At 43.9% G+C, this 20,010-nt stretch overlaps 1 protein-coding gene across 3 annotated transcripts; it reads left to right on the top strand.

Moving 5' to 3' along the window:
- The first annotated feature begins 378 nt into the window (after window positions 1-378).
- Window positions 379-13,532, top strand: CLTA (clathrin light chain A). Of its 3 annotated transcripts, XM_061478785.1 has the most exons (7): window positions 379-652; window positions 7,203-7,240; window positions 8,269-8,386; window positions 9,359-9,470; window positions 10,817-10,870; window positions 12,049-12,084; window positions 13,088-13,532. In XM_061478785.1, the coding sequence occupies exons 1-7, from the start codon at window positions 445-447 to the stop codon at window positions 13,257-13,259; spliced, it is 738 nt and encodes a 245-aa protein (XP_061334769.1). In that variant the 5' UTR covers window positions 379-444; the 3' UTR covers window positions 13,260-13,532. The 3 variants fall into 3 exon arrangements, with proteins under 3 accessions (XP_061334769.1, XP_061334770.1, XP_061334771.1); XM_061478786.1 differs by lacking the exon at window positions 12,049-12,084; XM_061478787.1 differs by lacking the exons at window positions 10,817-10,870; window positions 12,049-12,084 and having other exon boundaries at window positions 381-652.
- Window positions 13,533-20,010: the final 6,478 nt, after the last annotated feature.

Here is a 20,010-nt window from a genome sequence, read left to right as displayed (position 1 = left end):
AGCGGGTTTCTGTGAGTGCAACACACGCCTTGTGACGATGTTTCGTGTTTCCTGTTGTTATAGATCGCGCCTTGCTGTTGTTACTGCTGTTACTCTGAATCCTTCGGTTTCCTTGTGCTGTGGTAGATCACTTTTTATAAATGACCTTACTGTGCTCCTCCTGGAAGGCAAACCTGAGGGAAAGCCCCCCTCCCGCCTGCCAGAAAACGAGCCCACCCGAGCTGAGGCGTTCCCCGCGTCCAGCCGCACTGCTGGTGCTGATTGGCTCGAGCCCAAGGCATAGAGCATAAAGTACCGTTATCCCCGCCTCTACCGCTCACTGATTGGCTATTCCGCGGCGATGCTCGACTCTGATAGGAGATGGGCGGGTCGCCCGCCCCTTCCGCGCTGGTTTGTGGCTCCGCCGCGGCGCGAGAGCTGCCATTCTTGCTTGGTATCGCCGCCATGGCAGACTCAGAGTTCTTGGGCACCCAGCAGCAGCCCGTGGCCGCCGGTAACGGGATGTTGGAAGGCGTCGAGGAGGATCCTGCTGCTGCCTTCCTGGCGCAGCAGGAAAACGAGATCGCGGGCATCGAGAACGACGAGGGCTATAACATCTTGGAGAACGGCGAAGTGCCGGCGGAGCTGCAGATCCCGGAGGGCGTGGACCCTGGTACAGCGGGCGATTGGGAGGGGAGCGGTCCCGGGCCTGGTATCACGGCTCCGCCGTGTCTCTTCTGCCGTGGAGGCCCCGTGGCTGGCGGGGTCCTCGCGCCGAGCAGGCGGGCTGGGGATGCTCCTGGATTATGCTGGGCCGTGCAGCTATGTGCTGTGCCCCGGACAGGTCATCTCCCAGCTCCCGCGGGTGGGGTGGTCATGGCTTTTAACAGGCGCTTCTGAAAGATCTTACAGGAGCGCCCCAGGGCTCAGGCTCCCCCAGATGTGAAGCGCACTGCTGGGTAACTGATCCAGGGGTGCCTGAAACGAAGCAGGGTAAGTCATGACGTTGTGTTCTGCCACTTGTGTTTCTGTTTTCAAAGGCAATGATCTTAAAGTACGCTAGCAGTGGAGCTAATGTTTACTAGGCCTCTAGCCTTTGTTCCTGGGTAACCTTTGTACTACATGTGAGAAGACTGACACTATTGCATTCAGAGGAGGGTATATTGGGAGCTGGAGGCTAGTCTAACAGACTAGCTACAGTAGCCCTGTCTGGAAACTCGTGATTACAAAGGATTTAGGGGTTTTAACTGAAGTAGAAAGGAATTATGAATGTAGGATGGCACTGCACTTAAATGATGTTTCAACACTCTTGGAAGACTGCTTGTGCTTGTCACTGGGTCCATAAGAATGTGTCTGCTCTTGTGACATTCCTTCGTCACTTTGGGAAGATGCCACTCTTCTTCAGACTAAGTTGAATAGCTTTGCTTCCCAGCTCACTGTTAGAACGTATTTGGAATTAAGTCTTCATTATGCAACTTGATTTCTGATATTACTGTCATATCATAATGTATGAGGATGTGGGTTCATAGTATCCTTTGGAATAAAGCCCAACTAGATAAACTGGCAAACTGCTTCTTTCAGTGCTTATTCAGTGGTAGCATAGCCCTTAGTCAGCTCCTTCATGGAGTTCAGATACACAGACTGTATGCTTACTGTAAAAAGAGTGCTTGCTCAAGTGCTGGAACATGAGGATTTATTTATAGAATCACAGAATAAAATCAGGTTGGAAAAGACCTTTATGATCATCAGTCCAACCATTCCCCCGGTGCTGCCAAGTCCACCACTAAACCATGTCACTAAGGAACTACGTACACAGTTTTGAACACTTCAGAAACGGTGGTTCCACTACTGCCCTAGGCAGCCTGGTCCAATGCCTGACCACCCTTTCAGGGGAGAAATTGTCCCTAATATCCAGCCTAAACCTCCCCTGGCACAGCGTGTTATCAGAACACATCCTGATTTATTATCACACATGGCTTCTGTATTCTGTGTATACTCCAGGAACAGGCACAGTGGACACTTCCCCTCCTGCTTTCAGAGGTGTCAGACAAACATGCATTGGTTAGTCTTTAGGTTCTAAACAGACTCTAGAACATTAAAGTAGCTGCTTAAGGACTAATTTATTTGGAGAAAGTTCTTTCATTGGCCTTTTTTACAAGTTATTAGAACCAACTAGATCCATCTCTTCTCTTTGTGCTTGCAATGTGGCTGTTGCAGAATGATTCCTTGGAAAAAAAAAAGTCATTAAATTCTTCTAGATTGGCTTAATATGTAAAAGCAGTTCTTAAGCTGCTTCTCAAGATGTTTTACTCAAGTTGCATAAGTTCAGGTGACATGGAGTACAAATCTGTTATTGGAGAACTCTCTAGAGAAAGAGGGCCATAAAACAGTATAATATGATCTCAGGATTTGGGAAGTGAAGATGTGATCTGTATGTCATCTTGCTTTCTTGTATACACTAGGGTCACAGTTATGCTCTGGGCTGTTCAGGAGGCATAGCAGATTGTGTTGTGAGTTTTGGTGGTCCCAATTGTTAGTAGAACATCCACTTGCTGACTGTTGGAGCCTGTTCTCACACCCTCCTTGTTAGTGTGGACTGCAGCTGTGCAAAATGTACTGGTTCAGGCATGGTGACATGATCTAAAGACTTCTGTTTCCATTTGTGTTTGAGATTTCTTATCATCTGATCAACATCTGAGCAGCTTTAATCTCTAGCACATATTAGTTTATTAAACTGTATTGGAATTACAGTAATCTTTAAGCATCATGATCAGGGATTTGTGGATTTACTTTTTTTAACTCCTTATTCACAGGTCTGTTGGATGAGTTTTTTAATAAATACTGGCCTAGAAGTCCTAACTCAGGCAACCCTTAACTGAAGTTTGAAAATCTTAACTTCAAATATTGTGAGAAGCAGTCACGAGCTTCCTGAAATACACTTGTAAGAAACATGGTGCCTCATACAACACACAGTTTTTAAATTGCAGGCTTTTAAAGAATAGATGTGTGCATGGACAGTAGTGGATTTCATGAACTGTCAATATCAATATCAGAAAACTGATGTTTGTGTGTATTTCTGTTAATGGCAGTAGTGGTGGGTACTGGGTGAGTATGGGATGAATGGCAGAATATTGCCATGCTCATGTGTCTCAGCATCGCTTCATACTGCCACGGCCAGGGTTGGAATATGGGCCTGAACCAGTTGGACGTTTATGATGATATAAATAGCCATCTTGTTGACATGAAAACTAATCTCATTTCCCTTGAAAGATGAACCAGAATCACTGCTTCAGAAAACAGGAATACAGTCCTGTTGCCTACTTCTTAGTAACTTGGTCTTTTGTGAGATTTTTGTTTTGGTGATGAATCAATACCTGCGTTTATCTACAGTGAAATTCCTTAAGTCTCCCCAGTCTGACAGTACTACGTCTTCATGTTACAGCAGTTCACTTGCTGTGTCCTCTGAGCAGGAGAGAGTGAATTCAGGTTGAAGTGCTGTTGCTTCTGGAACCAGTATGTCAATACAAAAACCTTGTGACAGCTTGTCAAATAGCATCTTAAGGAGAATAACATTCTTGCATGGCTATCTAAACAAAGTCTTTGGGTAAGATTTTTCTTTCTCATCCCTTATGGATGAGAGGTATGTGAAGAGGAAGAATGATTTGTGCCCAGAAGAAAAACGATGATAATCTAGGCTTTGAGTGGTGAAGTTACTCAACCTTATGCCAGAATATATGAAACTTGGTTATGTTCTTCTGTTGTTTCTACTGTAGGTACTAGTTCACTCAAAGTAGCAATGAAGGAGTACTTATTATTTAAAAGAAATAATGAAAGTAGCTCATAAAAATACATTTATTTTAAAATACCATAAGAAAAATGTGTCAGTCCTCTAACCATGAGGCCTGTGTGGTCATACTGAAGCTCATTTCTCCTGCATAAGGGTATTGTCCAAAGTACAGATGGATAGGAAGACCTCAGGAGGATCTAATTGATGTGTTAGGAAGTGGTTGGAGTCATGTTAGAAGAGCTACCTCTGCGAAGTCTTGCCTCTGTCCTGATAGCTGTTGTCTTTTTGCATTAAAAGTAAGGCTTCAGGGAGACTAGTTAACAAGGTTAAGCAAAAGTCCTTATATGCCAGGTAGTACCGAACCTGGTATTAATGCAAGTAGTTGCCTTCAGAGCAGTTGATAATCATTATGATAAGCCTCTGAAGCCATACGTTTATTTGTAGTACTGGAGTGACCAAACTCTTGTTATATTTCTTCAGCCTACCCAGCCCTTCCTTTGGTAAGCTATGGTACATGTGAAGGGCAATGACGCTTCCTGTCTGTTTCTGACAGGCTGTGTTGTTTTTTCTTTCCTGTGAATGCAAGGTCACTGATATGGTTTATCCTCTCCAAACTTTTCCAAACTCTAAACTGTCTGGGTTGCTGTGTGGAAGTTTGTTATTATGCTATTGTCAGGATGTGTTAGAGCTGTAGATGGTTGGACAGGTTCTTTGAAACAATATCCTTGGAAATAAAGCTTTATCTTAAGTTCAGAAGTGAACACCAAGGAACATGGATCATTACTAACTACAGTGTGCAGTGTTAACTTCAGGAGCTTCAAGATGCAATGCTGTGATAAAGTGGGATGGACTCTGAAGCCGGTGGAGAGTGCACATTACTTATGGCTGATGAAAACATGAGGATAGCAGGAACAGTATTAGGCTTACTTTTTTACTTTTTTGTGGGGGGTCAGGTATGAAATATTTCTGTGGACAAAGAAATTTGATACGCACCCAGCATTTTGAAGGCTGGGAAGCAGACAGATTTTCTAGACTTCATCCTGAATTATACAAGCACTGACACTAGAGAGCTGAAATGAGAGAAGGCCTGGCTGTTGGTCTTGTTCCAGTTAGCTTGCTTGTGACTCCATTTCCTCTTCTGCTGGTGTTACTCTCTGTCAGCATGGTGACTCTGCGTCTTAATCACTAGTTCTGGGGAGCTCAGAACAGATGGGAAGCTTGTTTTAATAATAGTTTTAATGCTCCTAACATGAGTGCTCTCTGGAAACACTTCGCTCTGTGCCACTTAGTGACTGTTTCTATGCAAAAGAAAAGCACCCCCAAGACAAATATGTGTTTTATCTCAGTTACAGTCCTCAGCAGATGACCAGCCGGAGTGCTGAAACCTTAATTCCTGGGTTTTGGTATAACAGAAAAACTTGGTTATATTCTCACAGGTATTAGAAGAATCTTCAAGGCTCATCCCTTTCACCTATCTGGTGAGTCAGTGCTTCCAAAGGAGTCTGTCTCATGGAAAAACTGCGCTTCCCCTGGAGATGAGAACTCCATGTATTAAAAAGCTAGCATCTGTTGGGATTTGTTCAGACCATCAGACCGGACAACACGAGTTCAAGACTACGTGTGAGCTACTGTCTGCTCTTCCAAGGCAGGCAGAGTGGGCATCTGGCTTATCCAAGCTGTTAGTATCAGTCTGAGTTGCAGACGCTGACTTGGCTTTTAATTTCAGCCCTGTCAAGAGAAGGTGAACAGCCACAGCATGCGCCTGTAGTGCAGATGGGATTAAATTGAAGGACAGTGAAGTGTGAGCTTGTTTTCTTTGTGGGCTTTAGTCTTCATAAGCTTGTTTAGCAGAACTGTAACTGCCCAAGTCAGAGTTTGTGCAGTGATCTCTACAAACCTGCTTTGAGGGAGCCTACATACCAATGCGAAGTGATGCTCAGGGTGGCTGCTGTGGAACAGATAGATGCTGTCAGCTTTGTGTGCTTCTCAAACCCGTTCTTGCTGGCTTCTGTAACTTGCAGAGGGGGAGCAATCAAACAAAGCAGCCACCACCTTTCAGCTATAGGAGTCCAGGTTCTCATAACTAAAAAGTTTTGCGTGTTTTTTTTTTTTTTTTTTGTGTGTGTGTGTGAGTTTTATGTTTCTTTTTGTTTGTTTGTTTTTGTTTTTTTGTTTTTTCGTTAACTGGAGTCTTCCCCTACTGAAGTTGCTAACTATGCTCTTGGAGACTAGTGTCTTCCAACTTAGCTCCTAGGTTTGAACTGATGACTTTACAGTCCTCTGCCTGATAAAGTTAATGACTGCTGTCCAGGGCTCAGGGATAAGGGCTTCATAATACCTGTCTAGTTTCCTGATAAATGAGCATGAAGAGCTTCCAGTGTGCCATTAACACTACTAACGGGAAACCAGGGCATACATAGCCACAAAGGAATAGAGGATACAGCAGCATAATGCTGTTAGGTAAATTAGCTATCATTTAAGATGGCAAAATAACTTGATTTTTCTGTATACTATTGGGTTACTTTGGTGCAGTCTCTTCTTTACTGAAGAGTGTATTAACAGGGCAGAGACACTTCTGTGTGGTAAGTTTATCTATGGTGGCTTTATGGGTGAAACAAACATAGTAACAGACTTGTATCATGCAGGCAGATGTTATATAGCACTGTTCCAGAGAGATGCTTTGCTGAGATTTAGCAGTTCTTGAAAATCTTGGTGTGTTTTCCATAGTCTGGAGATATAGTTTCACACACTCAAGTGTTTGTCTCATAACCGAGATGTGTTCCCTATGGCTGTGTTTTAATAACATGAAATTATAGGGTTCTGTGGCAAGGATTCCTAGCTGATGCTGTTCATGAGGCTCTGCTGCTGGTGTCACTTCAGAGGGAATAATGCTGCAGCATTAACCGATCAAACATGTCGGTCGTCACAGAAGGTGACTTCGCTAGGAGTGTTAGTTACATCTTCTGAGCTGATTACAAATTAGGAGGTAACCAGGCTAGGATGAGAATTACCAAGCGTTGGCTGCAGGATTGTTAATCTTCCAGGTAGAGAACAAGGCAGTGAGTTGCACTTCTTACCTCCTGAACAGTTGTCTAGGAGTCAGCTTCTGAGACAGAAGAAAGTGGGAGGAACTGTATGCTGACCATGGCAGCTTGTCAGCAGTATCAGCCGTGCTGTTTATGTAGTCTAAAGCATGATCTCAGTGGTGAAGAAATGATGTTGTGTTACTGGTTCTGCAGAATAATGGCTCACTTAGTTTCTTGTGCCAGAAAAGCGCAGAGATAAGAAAGTGTCCCTGCAGGGCATCAAGTAACACCCGTTTTCAAACTCCCATGTTAGATACTCCTATAAAGCTTTCCATACAAGTTACTGAAATCAGTAAATCTGGCTGTTCTGTCTTTTCTCAAATGGCTAAACTACAGTAACTTCTTTACAGGTGCTGTTGATAGAGTGGTTAATGGAGAAGTCTATCAGGTAAGATAGAAGTATTATGTGCTGTTCTGCTCTGAGAACTTTACCTTAATCTAGACTATTACCTTCAGTTTCTTGTCGGTAATGTACTTTCATCTCATCTCTGAAGAGGAGCTTCTGTCCTCATAGCTCATATTTTAAAGTTGTTAGTGTACCTCTCCTCTGAACTTAGAGGCAACTTAAAGCAGCAGTCCGTTTTGAATTACGGCTTAATAGGATGTAGCTGTAAGCAGACTGACAGGCTCTGTGATATGACGTAACACTGACTTGCCACTGGGTAATAAGCTGAAGCATGCTCTGACTTCACAGTTTAAAGCAGGGTTTTCTCAATTACTTGTTCTAAAGATAATTTGTTTGTCCTGTCAAGATTGGTCTCATAAGGATTTGACTGAAAACTTTATGCACTTCTTTGTGACGTGAAGTTTCATGAAATTAAGCTGCTGGCTAAATAGCTCAACCACAGCACATTAGTCAGCCATACTAATGACAAAGGGAGGAGATCACAGAGTCATAGAATGGTTAGGGATGAAAAGGATGCAATCCAAACTCTGTCATGTCTTTAAAGGACATTGGCCTTTAGTACCAGTAAGTTCATAAACGTCTCTAAAGCAGACAAATAAGTTACAGAGAACATTTTAAACTCCTGTGTGCAAAACAGTAGCAAAATAAAAAGACTACTTTCACAGCAAATATTTAAGGTGAAACAAACTGGGGGATCTTTAGGTGCTACATGGCACAATGTGGTGCTTGGCATTTTCTTCTGCTTTCTTCACTTGTGGAGCTCTGACACAGTGTGGCTTCCCTGTCAGCTTAAACTTGTGTTTGAGCCCTGATTGCTAGAAGCAGTCCTGTATTAATGTGATTCAATCCTGCTGTAATCTGGTCAGACCTTTTTCATGTTAAATGTGGTATCACATCAGATGAATGTGTTATGTGCTCAGTTTAAGTAGAGTCCAATTTTATGTAGCTTCCAGGTGGCTGAAATACTCAGTTGTCATGTATAAACTACATTGCTATTCCCTCTGTTTAAGGAGAGTAACGGTACAAATGACTCCTCTGCAGCCACGTGCCAGGTAGATGGACTGCAGTCAGATCCAGAGAGCATTCGTAAGTGGAGAGATGAGCAAAAGGAGCGCCTGGAGCAACTTGGTAAGGAGGGAGATTGTTGCAGTAATGTTCTTGCTTGTGAATAACTTAAAGGCAGCTTTTTCAGCAGCAGAATTCTCAGCCATGTCTTCCAGCTCTTGGGAACTGAAAACTGCTTCTTGAGGTTGAGCAGCAGGTCTGGATTGAGTCTTCCACCAAGCAGACTTAGTACTAATGTAGGAGTTAGTAAGCAAGTGGCTTCCTGAACCTTAAGAGTGTTCTTGTAGCCTGCCCTTTACTTACAAATAAACTGACAGAAAATGAACAGCTTTTATCAGCAGAAAAGAGTGAATGAACACTGCAGCCACTTTCATTTTTTTCAAGGATGAAGACTGCTCATTTTTTAATACCAAGGCTATCAGTTGTCACAGATCTTAATCTAAGAGCTAAGCAATGGACTGGTAACTAAACAGCTGTCAAATGCAGTGATATCTGTCTGTGGACAGCTTCTGAGAGCCTACAAACTGGTATGCTTTCCACTTACATTAGTAAGAAGGCAGTGTGATTCTGGACAGAGCTTACCCTGTTGCTCCTCTTCTGAGCTCGTTATGGCATAAGAGCTTGTCCTGACCTGTAAGCTGGGTGCAGGAGTGTGCTGAGTGCCAGGCTCATTTGCTTTGTCTAAGCATAGAGGTTTTACTGAACTTTGTTCTAGCACTAGCATAGCAAGGTGACTGTTTCTGGTTGTAAACAGTTTGCAGGCCAGCAGACCCACTGGACCTGAATTAGCCTACAAATGCATATCCTAAACTGAAGCGGACTGTCCCAGCTAAGCACTGCAGGCATTTTGTTTGGCTAATTCTCTGAATATTCATGGTATTTAGAGTTGTCATGGCCTATGTCAGGAGATCTCCTAACCCTTGTCTGAGTAGATCAAGCAACTGTCTGCACTAGAGTGCACGTTGAGCCATCAGCTGAAATGTTAGCAAGATACAGCGGAAACAAACAGGACTGACAAAGTAATTAAACTTTCAGATGCAAACTCACGAAACCAGGAAGCAGAATGGAAAGAGAAAGCGATAAAGGAGTTGGAGGAGTGGTATGCAAGACAAGATGAAAAGCTCCAGAAAACAAAAGCCAGCAACAGGTAAGATTGCTCCAGTCATCTGAAGAATTATGGTATTGGGCATGAAAGCAATGCAGAGTGAGAATAGTTCTAGTATGTCCTATGGCACTAGTCCTTCAGACCATTAAAGTAACCTCTCCTAGTAAGAAATGGGTCTCTCATACTCTCATAGTAGACCATCTTTTTAGGTTTTCTTATCTAGATTACATGTCCCAGGAATATCAAAAGAAAGCATTAAGATAATGAACCAGAATTACTGAAGATCCTTTAAGATACCAAGTTTGAATGTGGCGAGAAAAAGTTTTAACCTACTCACTTGTTGCACTCTCCTAGCTGTACAGTGACTGTAATTACTTGCCTTGAGACTTGAAATCTTATTTGCTGTCAGCAGAATACATTGAAGTGGCCTTATAGTTAGTCTTTGCTACAGATTATTTTGATATCTTAAAACCTTTGGCTGCTCCTTTTGAAAACATTTGAGAAATAACCTGGCTCAGTTCTGCTAGTGAAGAACTAAATGGTGACTCTCTCTAGGCTGGGTTTGAATTGTGCACTTCAAACCCAGCCTGGCAGAAACTAATGACTGGGGCAAAAGCTAATGACTACTAGTGTGGTAAGCACTTCAACTTTCTTAGAAGGTTCCCTGTGGGATTTTGACTTCAAGCTACATAAAGCTAAATATGATGGTACTGACTTAATACCACTTAGGTCTCTAGTTCTCACCCAGGGTTACTAGTGTCACTCTATCCAGGTAGTCATCAGGGCTGCTTTATACTTTGAGAACCCACAGATTTCAAGATAAATTGTTTTATTGAACTGCTGTTTTTCTTACCAAAATGAACAGCAGGTAAGTAGAGTCCTGGGTAGACTCTACTTTCTACAGAAGTCTGGATTTGACATGTCCATTCACTTTAGTGTAGTCTATTGGTTGGGCCAAGAAAGGGAACAGGATTGGCACTATTCTAGCTGGTGGCCTGAGCTTATGATGCCCCCATGACTTTATCCACACTCAAACACTGGCCGTAATACACCTTCTGGAGCAGGGTCCACAAGTGTTACACAGGAGGGTTTGGCATTCACATCTGTCATAATGTAGGTGCCATCCACTGGAAGCAGCCTAACATGGACCCTGCAACTCTAATCCTAAACTAGCTGGTCCCAACTTGCAGGATGTAGCAGAGCTTTTGTGTGCCCCTCTGAGGCAGGGGCTTAATGGATACATTGCCTGTAATAGCTGCTTTCCTGTAGTAAGTCTTGGTACAACAAGGTTAAAGTGATAAAACTGACTTCAGCTCTTTTCTGTACTTCTCATCCTTATCTCTTTTCTCCTGCCTGCTTGCCTGCCTGTTGGACTACTTGCTACCTAGGGTGGCAGATGAAGCTTTCTACAAACAACCCTTCGCTGACGTGATTGGTTATGTGTATGTTGCTTAACTACTAATTCTGTTTTGCTAGTCAACTAGGCAATGAGGATGATCAGAAATAGTGCTGAATGCTGCCTGAGGGTGACTGCTTCATTACTTCAAGGCAGTATAAGCCAATAAGTAAACAGCCTTTACCTTTTGGACTGACTCTGATCTGCAGTTTTCCTGTCTATGCACTGCACAACAGCCAGCACTTTCAGATGAAGTCATGTAGTTCACATACCACTGGAATTTTGGTGATGGTTTCGGTAATCTTTAGGTGTAGGGGTTTACAGTTGTTTCCAGGCCAGTGAACACTGCTTATAAGATGCTTTGCTGGGTGTGTGGGTTAGTGTCTGCAGTCTCACATGGGTTCTTTACTTCGCCCTAATAACTTCCACAAAGCAACACAATGTTTAATTGTATTCTTTGTAACAGCCACTGTGCTCATTTGCCTACATAATCAGGAAAACATTCAAGCCATGCTCGCACATAAAGCTCCACAAACCAAGAAAGGTAGAAGGGATCACCTGCCATAAATCAGATTAGAAGAGGTATATGTATATAGGAACAGGATACTCTGAGAGCTCACATGAAAAGTACAGCAAATGGTATTTCAAAATCAACATCAGCCACTGTGAGAACATTTGGGAGCAGCTGTGTAGGCATTTTGCCAGCCTAATGTATCAATGGGAATGCAGCCATGACTATGCTAGCTTCTGTGGGATGGAAAGATAGCAGTGTTCATTGGCTTGTTTTAATTTTTTTTTCTCAGTTTATAGACTTGAATTAAAAGATAGCCATGTCACAGATTCAAAGGTGGCACCTTTAAAAGGTATATTGGTGAGCCATGGTGTGGCTTTGAGTGCACCGATATTGATGGTCCAGTGTGGAATTCATTACCTAACTGTCGCTGGATGTAAAACAAGACTTGTGAAATGATGGATTTACAGGTGGTGGTTGACTTTTCTGAATTCTCCTGGAGTTGATTTTGATAGATGTTTTTCCCAGTAAACCCCTTATTTTCATACATCCAACTCAGTTGTGCAGTGAGAGTGCTGCATAAAACAGGCAGCCTGTTTCCTGAATGTAGGCTAAGCTACTGGTGCATGTACAGCCAGCTGATCATCTTCATTCTCATTTTCTATATCTGACTTAAACTTTCTCTCGTTTCTTTTCTTCTCTTCACCTTTAAGCACAAACATAAATCATCCTTGCTACAGCCTAGAACAGTTAAGTAAAAAAAAATCTTCGCTGCCCCCTAAAAGTGTCATGTCCCATAAAATAGCAGTGTTGTAGTGACCCTTGTCTTCAGTGGTGTCTGTAACCTCCTCATCCCTGTGAATAGTGCTCATGGGAGCGTCATCTTCACTGCTTTCTCTGTACTGCTCATTGAAGTAGATGGATTTGTTTGATCTCTTGATGCATTAATGCTCTTGCACTCAGACAACTGACAGGGCCCTGGAGTTCATGTATACTTGATGCTGGAATGTTATCCCTGCATTGAAGCAATGCTGCTGGCAGCATAGCAATGACAAAAGGATACAGCTGGGAAGCCACTGGCACTAACCTGGATGTTATGTACAAAGCCTCTTTAGAGTTTCCTTAGGGTGAGAGCTCCTGTGGGCTGACTTCAGCGAGTCATCCCGTCTACTAAGGGATGCATTAAGCTATAGCACCTACAAGCATGGGACTTAATTAAGTTCCTCTTGATTCATGCTGCTTTGCTACAGCACTGGGAGTCATCAGCAGATAGTTTTATGACGGCCTGTAGGTCTTGGGGCTGATGTGAACCCTCAGATGGAATCTATTTTTACTTGCAAGGAGTTGTAAATTTCCATTTCACAAGTGTCCAGTGTAAGCTGTCAGATGGCAAAGGCTTAACTAGTTAAGACTTGGGTGTTTCTCCATAAATAAAATGCCTACGTAGGGGTACCTTACTGCCTGGCAGTTTGCATGGTGACTCAGTAATGATTCTTAAAACCAAACACCTGTATTCCAACATTTTACACAGCAGTCTCTGCTTGTGCATAGCACACTACTCCATGCATAGCACACTACTCCAACGTACTTTCATCTCCAGCGTTAGGGTAGTGAGAGCTGAAGTGGCCATAATGTCCGCCAGCAGCTGCCAGGTCTCATTTCATATGAAACATGCTGAAACTGCATCCTATAAGAGGGAAGGAGTGCCTTCTGTGTTGGATATTAACACAAGGTGCATTGCGTTGCTTTTAGGGCAGCTGAAGAAGCCTTTGTGAATGATGCAGAAGACATTTTTCCAGGCACTGAGTGGGAACGTGTGGCTCAGCTCTGTGACTTTAATCCCAAGTCTAGTAAGCAGGCAAAAGATGTGTCCCGCATGCGTTCAGTCCTCATCTCACTCAAGCAGGCTCCGCTGGTTCGCTGAAGGAGAGCATGATGAAAACACTACAAAGGCAATATCCTAACTTTACTCAGAGAAGCTACGTTTGCAGTAATTGGATTAATTGTTTCAATTTTTTTTTTTTGGACCAAACATCATCATGTATCTAGAGCTGATCATTGTTTGATTGCATGTTCTTCCTCATGTTTCGTTTCTGTATCTGAAATGGCAGAATCTCCAAAACTAGTCTCTGTGCTGTTGTGCACAGAGATGTCACTTCCCACATTACTGATATTAAAGATCTTTTAAACAGCAAAATGTGTTGACTTTGGGTGAATTAAGATCTGCTCCCTTTTGACAGGAGGTGTTTGAATTGAGTGTGTGCAGACATTTATTTCAGTTGGTGCTGATTTCACCTTGCTGCTGACTGTCCAGCCAGCGATGTTCCTCATCTCCAGGAGGCTGTCCTGCATGTCTCTATAAGCTTTCCTAAAGCTCTTGAGAGCTTTAGTTTAAAAACTGCTTCTCCAGCCAATTTATCACCCAAGATGGAAGCTGTAAGAAACTGGAGCAGCAGGCTGGTTAAGGAGCTTATCTCACTTGAGTGGAACTGAGGATAATGTCTTCTTCAGGTAAGCAGTCCTGTGTAGTTTCCTGCTGCCACTCCAGGTGCACATCTTAAGCTGGAAATACAGTACAAGGCACTGAGCAGTTAAATTCCTTTGACATTCTACTGCATATTCTGTTGTGTCATGTGTCCAGTTCTGGCTTCATACTCAAAAGTCCTGCTGTGCAGAGGCTGTCTGGGTGTTTCTGAACTGTGTCCTTGTCCTTACTGACTCTTCCAGACATTTTCTCCCACTAAGGTGGTGGACTGGAGATTTGGAGAGTGAGAGAAGGGAAGACAACCTTACTACTCCTTAGTTACTAGCGTGGAGCTCTGCCTGCCAGGGTGGTTAAATTTTGAAACAAACTGATCCAGAAAACCTGTTCTGCTGCTTCCTTGGCTCTCTATCACCCACAAGGGCTGTGTTCTAGCCTTGCTCTGGTAAGACTTGCCTTAGCTGCTTATCTTGTGAGAGTAGTCTATTCAGTGTCATATATCAGTGGTGGTAAATGACATCACATCAAGTCCGTGACCAGTCACTAGTGGTGTCCCTTAGGGCTCAGTACGGGGGCTGGTGGTGTTCAGTATCTTCATTGATGATCTGGATGAGGGGATCGAGTGCACCCTCAGTAAATTTATGGGTGACACCAAATTGGGCAGGAGTGTTGAGCAGCTGGAGGACAGGAAAGCTCTGCAGTGGGATCTGGACAGGCTGGATCCACAGGATTGTGTGAGGTTCAACAACACCAAGTGCCAGGTCCTGCACTTGGGCCACAACAGCCCTATGCAATACTCCGGGCTTGTGGAAGAGTGGCTGGAAAGCTGCTCAGCAGAATAGGACCTGGGGGTGCTGACTGATGGCTGCTGAACATGAGCAAGATTGTGCTGAGGCATCCAAGAAGTCCAACAGCATCCTGGCCTGTATCAGCAATAGTGTGGCCAGCAGGGCCAGGGCAGTGATCATCCCCCTGTACTGGGCACTGGTGGGGCTGCACCTCGAATCCTGTGTTCAGTTCTGGGCCCCTCACTACAAGAGAGACATTGAGGTGCTGGAGCAGCTCCAGAGAAGGGCAACGAAGCTGGTGAAGGGCCTGGAGCACAAGTGTGATAAAGAACAGCTGAGGGAACTGGGGGTGTTTAGTCTGGAGGAGAGAAGGCTCAGGGGGGACCTTACTGCTCTCAACAATTGCCTGAAAGGAGAATGGAACCAGGAGGTGGCTGGTCACTTCTCTCAAGGAACATGTGATAGGACAAAAGGAAACAGCCTCAGGCTGTCCCAGGGGAGGTTTATACTGGGTATTAGGAACAATTTCTTCCCTGAAAGGGTGGTCAAGCATTGGAACAAGCTGCCCAGGGCACTGATTGAATCACTGTCCCTGAAGGTATGTGGAAGATGTGTAGACATGATGCTCGGTGGCATTTTTTAATGGTTGACTTAGCAGTGTTAGATACATGGTTGGGCTTGATGATCTTAAAGGTCTTTTCCAACCTAACTGATTCTATGATTATTTCACCATTTTTATCAAAGACAGTAGCTTCACTAGTGTGTCACAGAACTGCTGCAGTACCCTTTGTGAAGGTTAATCTGAGCAGTTTGAAGAGGGCTGCAGATGCAGATTTAAACTTGCAAACATTCAGGGAGGTGCTATGCAGCAGCTGTGTCCCTTTGGTGGGTAAGATATTGCATAAATGGTTGCCACTTGGGCTTAAATAGTAGCTGTACCTTGCTGTTGTCTGTGTCTGTTGGTGACGAGCTTGTGTTTGCACATGTATTCACAAGCTACTGATCGAGTGGTGATGAAAATGACAGTAGACCAGAGGTCTAGAAATTGAATCCTATGGAAGATTAAAGCAGGAAATTATTTTCTGAACTTCACAGGGATACCACAGGTAAGTTTAACAAGACTGAAGCACAGAGCAAGTACATGGAATACTGGTATTTAGTGCTAGCCTTCACCTGGACTGAAAACATCTTTTTTTCTGCTCACCCCAAAATTCTGCAAAAACTTCTAAAATGAATTGGTAAATAAAGTCCACTGCATTACATATACAGTGTTTAAACTGTTAATTTGAGTTTACTGGAATTCAAAAGATCACCAGTTAAGAGGGATTGCTGCACACTGAGTTATGGAACTTACTAATCACCACACTGTCCTATCTCAAGGACAATTTATCTTGCCAAAGGCATGCTTTTGAACCACAGTCCGAGAGAATGGGCGGACACTCAAGTTGAAGGACAAAGCAATGTTACAGAAGTTAAAGCAGCATTTTATAAGCTGGATTTGCAGGAGCTAACTGTGCAGGTGGTTTTGTGTACACCATCCAGCTGGAGCACTTCACATGCAGCTCTGCAGGTTTTGGTTACATCCTCTAGCTCTTGTCCTGAGATGTAGATTTTTCTCTTCTGCCTTCATTTTATATTCATGTGTGCTAGCTCACTGTCTTCTTCACAGATAGTCCTGTATCTGTGCTGTTGCAGAATAACAGACAAGCTGAGGTTAGAAGGGCCCTGTGGGTCATTTGGTCCAAGCCCCTCTACTCAAGCAGGGCCACCACCTAGAGCCATGTGCCCAGGACCACATCCAGGCAGCTTCTGAAGGTCCCAGAGGGGGGAGACTCGCACCACCTCTGTGGACAACCTGTGCCAGTGCTCAGTCACCCTTACACTGTAAAGAAGTGTTTGCTGATGTTGAAAGTGGAGCCTCCTGTGTTTCAGTCTGTACCCATTGCCTCTGGTGCTGTCACTGGCCACCACCGAACAGAGTGCAGCTTTGTCCTCTCTGCAGCCTGCCTTTAGGTATTTGTATGCACTGATAAGATCCCCTGGAGCCTTTTCTTCTCCATGCTGAACATCTCGGCTCTGTCAGCCTGTCCTCACAGGAGAGACACTAGTGTCCCTTTTGTCATTGTGGTCCCTTGTTGGACTCTCTCCAGTGTGTCTGTGTCTTTGTACTGAGAAGCCCAGCACTCCAGATGTGGCCTCGCCAGTAGTGCTGCCTTACTAGTGCTCTACTCAGACCTTCTGTGTCTGAGAATTATTTTAGATACTCGGATCTTGTGACACTGCAAAAGAATACTCAGCTTTATTTGGGCAAATCCTAGCCCTTTCCTGTGCTTCTGAACACTGACTTGTTTCCTTCAGGAGCAGCATCCGTCATGCCATGATTTCATGTGACAGTTCTGTGGTACCTCTGGTCTAGCTCACCATACTCACTCCTCTGTCCTTCCTTAACTTCCCAGTGTTGCTGCTTGTCTCCATACTATGTAGCTGATGCAGAAAACTGCATTAGTGTCAGTGGAATCTGGAAAAAAGACATCCTGGACTGTTTTTGTCCTTTAAAAAAAAACCCCACTGCATGTGCACCATGGAACATAGGAGAAGCTGGAGACTTCTGAATATGTCCTGGTATAGAACTTGCTTTGTTTAGCTTATGATGGGATGGCAGCCAGCAGCAAGCCAGTATGAAGTAATAATGTAGAGAACAGGGGGGATGAGGAGGTCATGGAACCTGAAGAAGATGGTAGTGCTGCATCTTCATCTTCTGAGCGTGAGGAACATGGGCAAGTTTTTAAGTATCCATAACCCAGTATGCTGCGGCTTGTCTGTTTTTTGCTGATGCTTTTTTTCTGAGCAGCTGGTAAATAGATGTATGGTTTACTGGCTTGTATTTTAGAATGGAGCAGGTGGGTGTCTGCTGCCTTTGACAAGATGCTTCCTCTGTTAGTCACTGTCCTGTGGACTCGCCTGTTCCGTATAGGGTTGTGCTGCAGCAACACACTGTGGCACTGGGTGGTACCGCGCCTGGGGCTGCTGGATTCTCACGTGTCGCTGACATTCCAGGCCCTAGTGGTATGATTGGTAGGGAGTCGTCTATTTGAATGCTTAGCGTGTTGTAGTCTGAGAAAGGAAGGTCTGCGCATCACTGCGTAACAGGAGTGATGCTTTGGACCTTGCATCAGTAATGCTAGTTTCACAGATGGTGATGGGCGATTCCTGTGCTGTGATGGCTTTGGCTGTAGTTACAAGCACACATTTTACCTCTTGATTCATGTGGCTCTCTACTGGCCACAGCCTGTCACAATGTGCAGAAAATTTACCTGACTTGAGCCCTGAGCTATGGATGAGGTAAAATCTTACCAGCTTTTTAAAAAGTGCTGTATCCATATTTATCACAGGGTTGTGAAATTAAAGGGACTTTCAGGAAAAAAGAAAAAATATCAGGCTATTCCTTCAAAATTTTACCTTAAATGCAGTCTATGCACACTTCTTTAATTTGTCACTTTATGCAGAAATTTTAAATTAAATGCACATTTTTCTTCATGGAAGAAAAAGCTGGAAGGCCCAGTACCCAGAACACCTGCAGACACAGACTTACGGCAGTGGTGGTCTAGTACTACCAGCAAAGCCTAAGTGATGTGGAAAAAAGTTACCTCTTTTTAGACTTAACAAAGAAAAGTGTGTGCTTTCCAGCATGCAAAGCTTTGTTCAGTCAGTGGCAACAGCCTAACAGTGGTTTGTAATTACTTAAGGGTTTGACTGATAATCTGTGTGAACCCAAAAGCTTCCCTCAGTTATGAAAGCAGCAGAAAGAACTGTTGGTATTACTTGTCTTGTTGCCGTGCTCAGCCTGAAACAGCAGCCGCTACCATCTAATTTTGTACCAAATGGCAGTGCACAAGCAGTGGGTGGTTTTGGCACCACTGCAAAGTACATGATTTGATCCTGTGTTGTGTGAATTTGCTGAATGATCCAGCCCACAAATCCAGCTACAATTGTATGTGCAAACTTTTGGCAAGGCATAAGAAAAAATGTAAGCAAGGCCTAAGAAAAATGTTTTTGTGTGTTCCTCAGAATCTCATGAGCATGTTTACTTGCTACTGAATATGATGTGCCCACAGTGCAAAGCATCTGCTTTCAGATTATGAATCAATATAGCTTGGTGCCTGACTGTGCTAAAGACGTGACTCCAGCATTTCAGCTGCCAAAGCACTAGTTCTGATGTGCCTCTGAGAATCCATTTTCCAAACACCTATCTGGAATACTCTGAGGGGTGTACATACAGTCCAAGTGTCTGACCTTTACTAATGCCTGTGAGCTTTCCATAGCATTTCAGGGGGACACAGTGACGAGATTTCACTGATGCAGACTGGAGCATAAACTCTTATCTGTACCTTACTTGTGTGATGTGTTTTTGTGATACAAACTTGACATTGCCTCCACTGGTAGTATGTCTGTGTTTGATACACTCAAATGGAGGAAGGACAGTGCTTTGTGACCACCAGAAGGCTGAGGCATTTGTTAATTCTGCGTGTCTACATGGCAGATCTGAGACCCAGAACACTGAATAACTGATCTTGCTGCTCAAACCAAAAAGATGATGTGATACAGAGTTGCTATGTGGCTTGCAAAGCATCAGCAATGGTCTGTAAAAAAACAGCTAACAAAATGCAAGGGGGCTCCTTATGGTCCCAAGTCCATGCTGTTTGTGTTTCTGTGCTTGGGCAGAGCTGTTTTGATCAGAGCAGTTGTGTTCCACCACGTACAAGGATAAGGAGCAATGAGGTCTTGCACTGGTCACATGGATTACAAGGTACAGCACAACTCCAATTTCAAGTCCCTTTCTAATCTTTTGGCACTCTGCTGGTACTTGCTTATGCAGTGCTGACTATAAACACGTATGTCCATGAGGAGTCTCCCCCTGCCCAAGCTCTTGAGTGTCCTATGCAATTCTGTTTTAAGGGCTGGAAAGTGGCACTGTTGCTAAAGCTTCAGCAGTTAGGATACTGCCTGCAAAAACTAACCTCCTCCTCCAACAGATAGGCAGGTAATGAGAACACACTGCAGCTTTAGGCTCTCAAATGCTGGTAACAGCCGGAAAAGAGATGCTGGCCATTGTCTTCTGTTTTTACTCCCCTTCTTCCCTCCTAGAAATGGATGTAAAGATTTGTTGTCACTGGAGTTATGACTTCCATGGTATGGGCTGTTCCAAAGGAGACAGTGCCAGGAACAAGTGAACAGGGATCACACAGTCCTGCAGATGTTCTGTGAGCATCTGATGTTCACTTCCCCTGGGGTTGGACAGATACCATTGGGACCTCACGTCCCTCAAACCTCTGGTCCACATTAAAGCCCCTGAAGTGTAAGGGAGGTTTCTGAACAGGGAAGGAAGGAAAACCAAGTAAAAGCAC

The sequence above is a fragment of the Pezoporus flaviventris genome, unplaced genomic scaffold (genome assembly GCF_033815535.1).
Source record: "Pezoporus flaviventris isolate CSIRO_AGI_PZ_B2104156 unplaced genomic scaffold, CSIRO_AGI_Pfla_v1 ptg000131l, whole genome shotgun sequence".
NCBI classification, from domain to species: Eukaryota; Metazoa; Chordata; class Aves; order Psittaciformes; family Psittacidae; genus Pezoporus; species Pezoporus flaviventris.
Note: the sequence above shows the minus strand (reverse complement) of the source record. Positions and strands in the feature narration are given on the sequence as shown.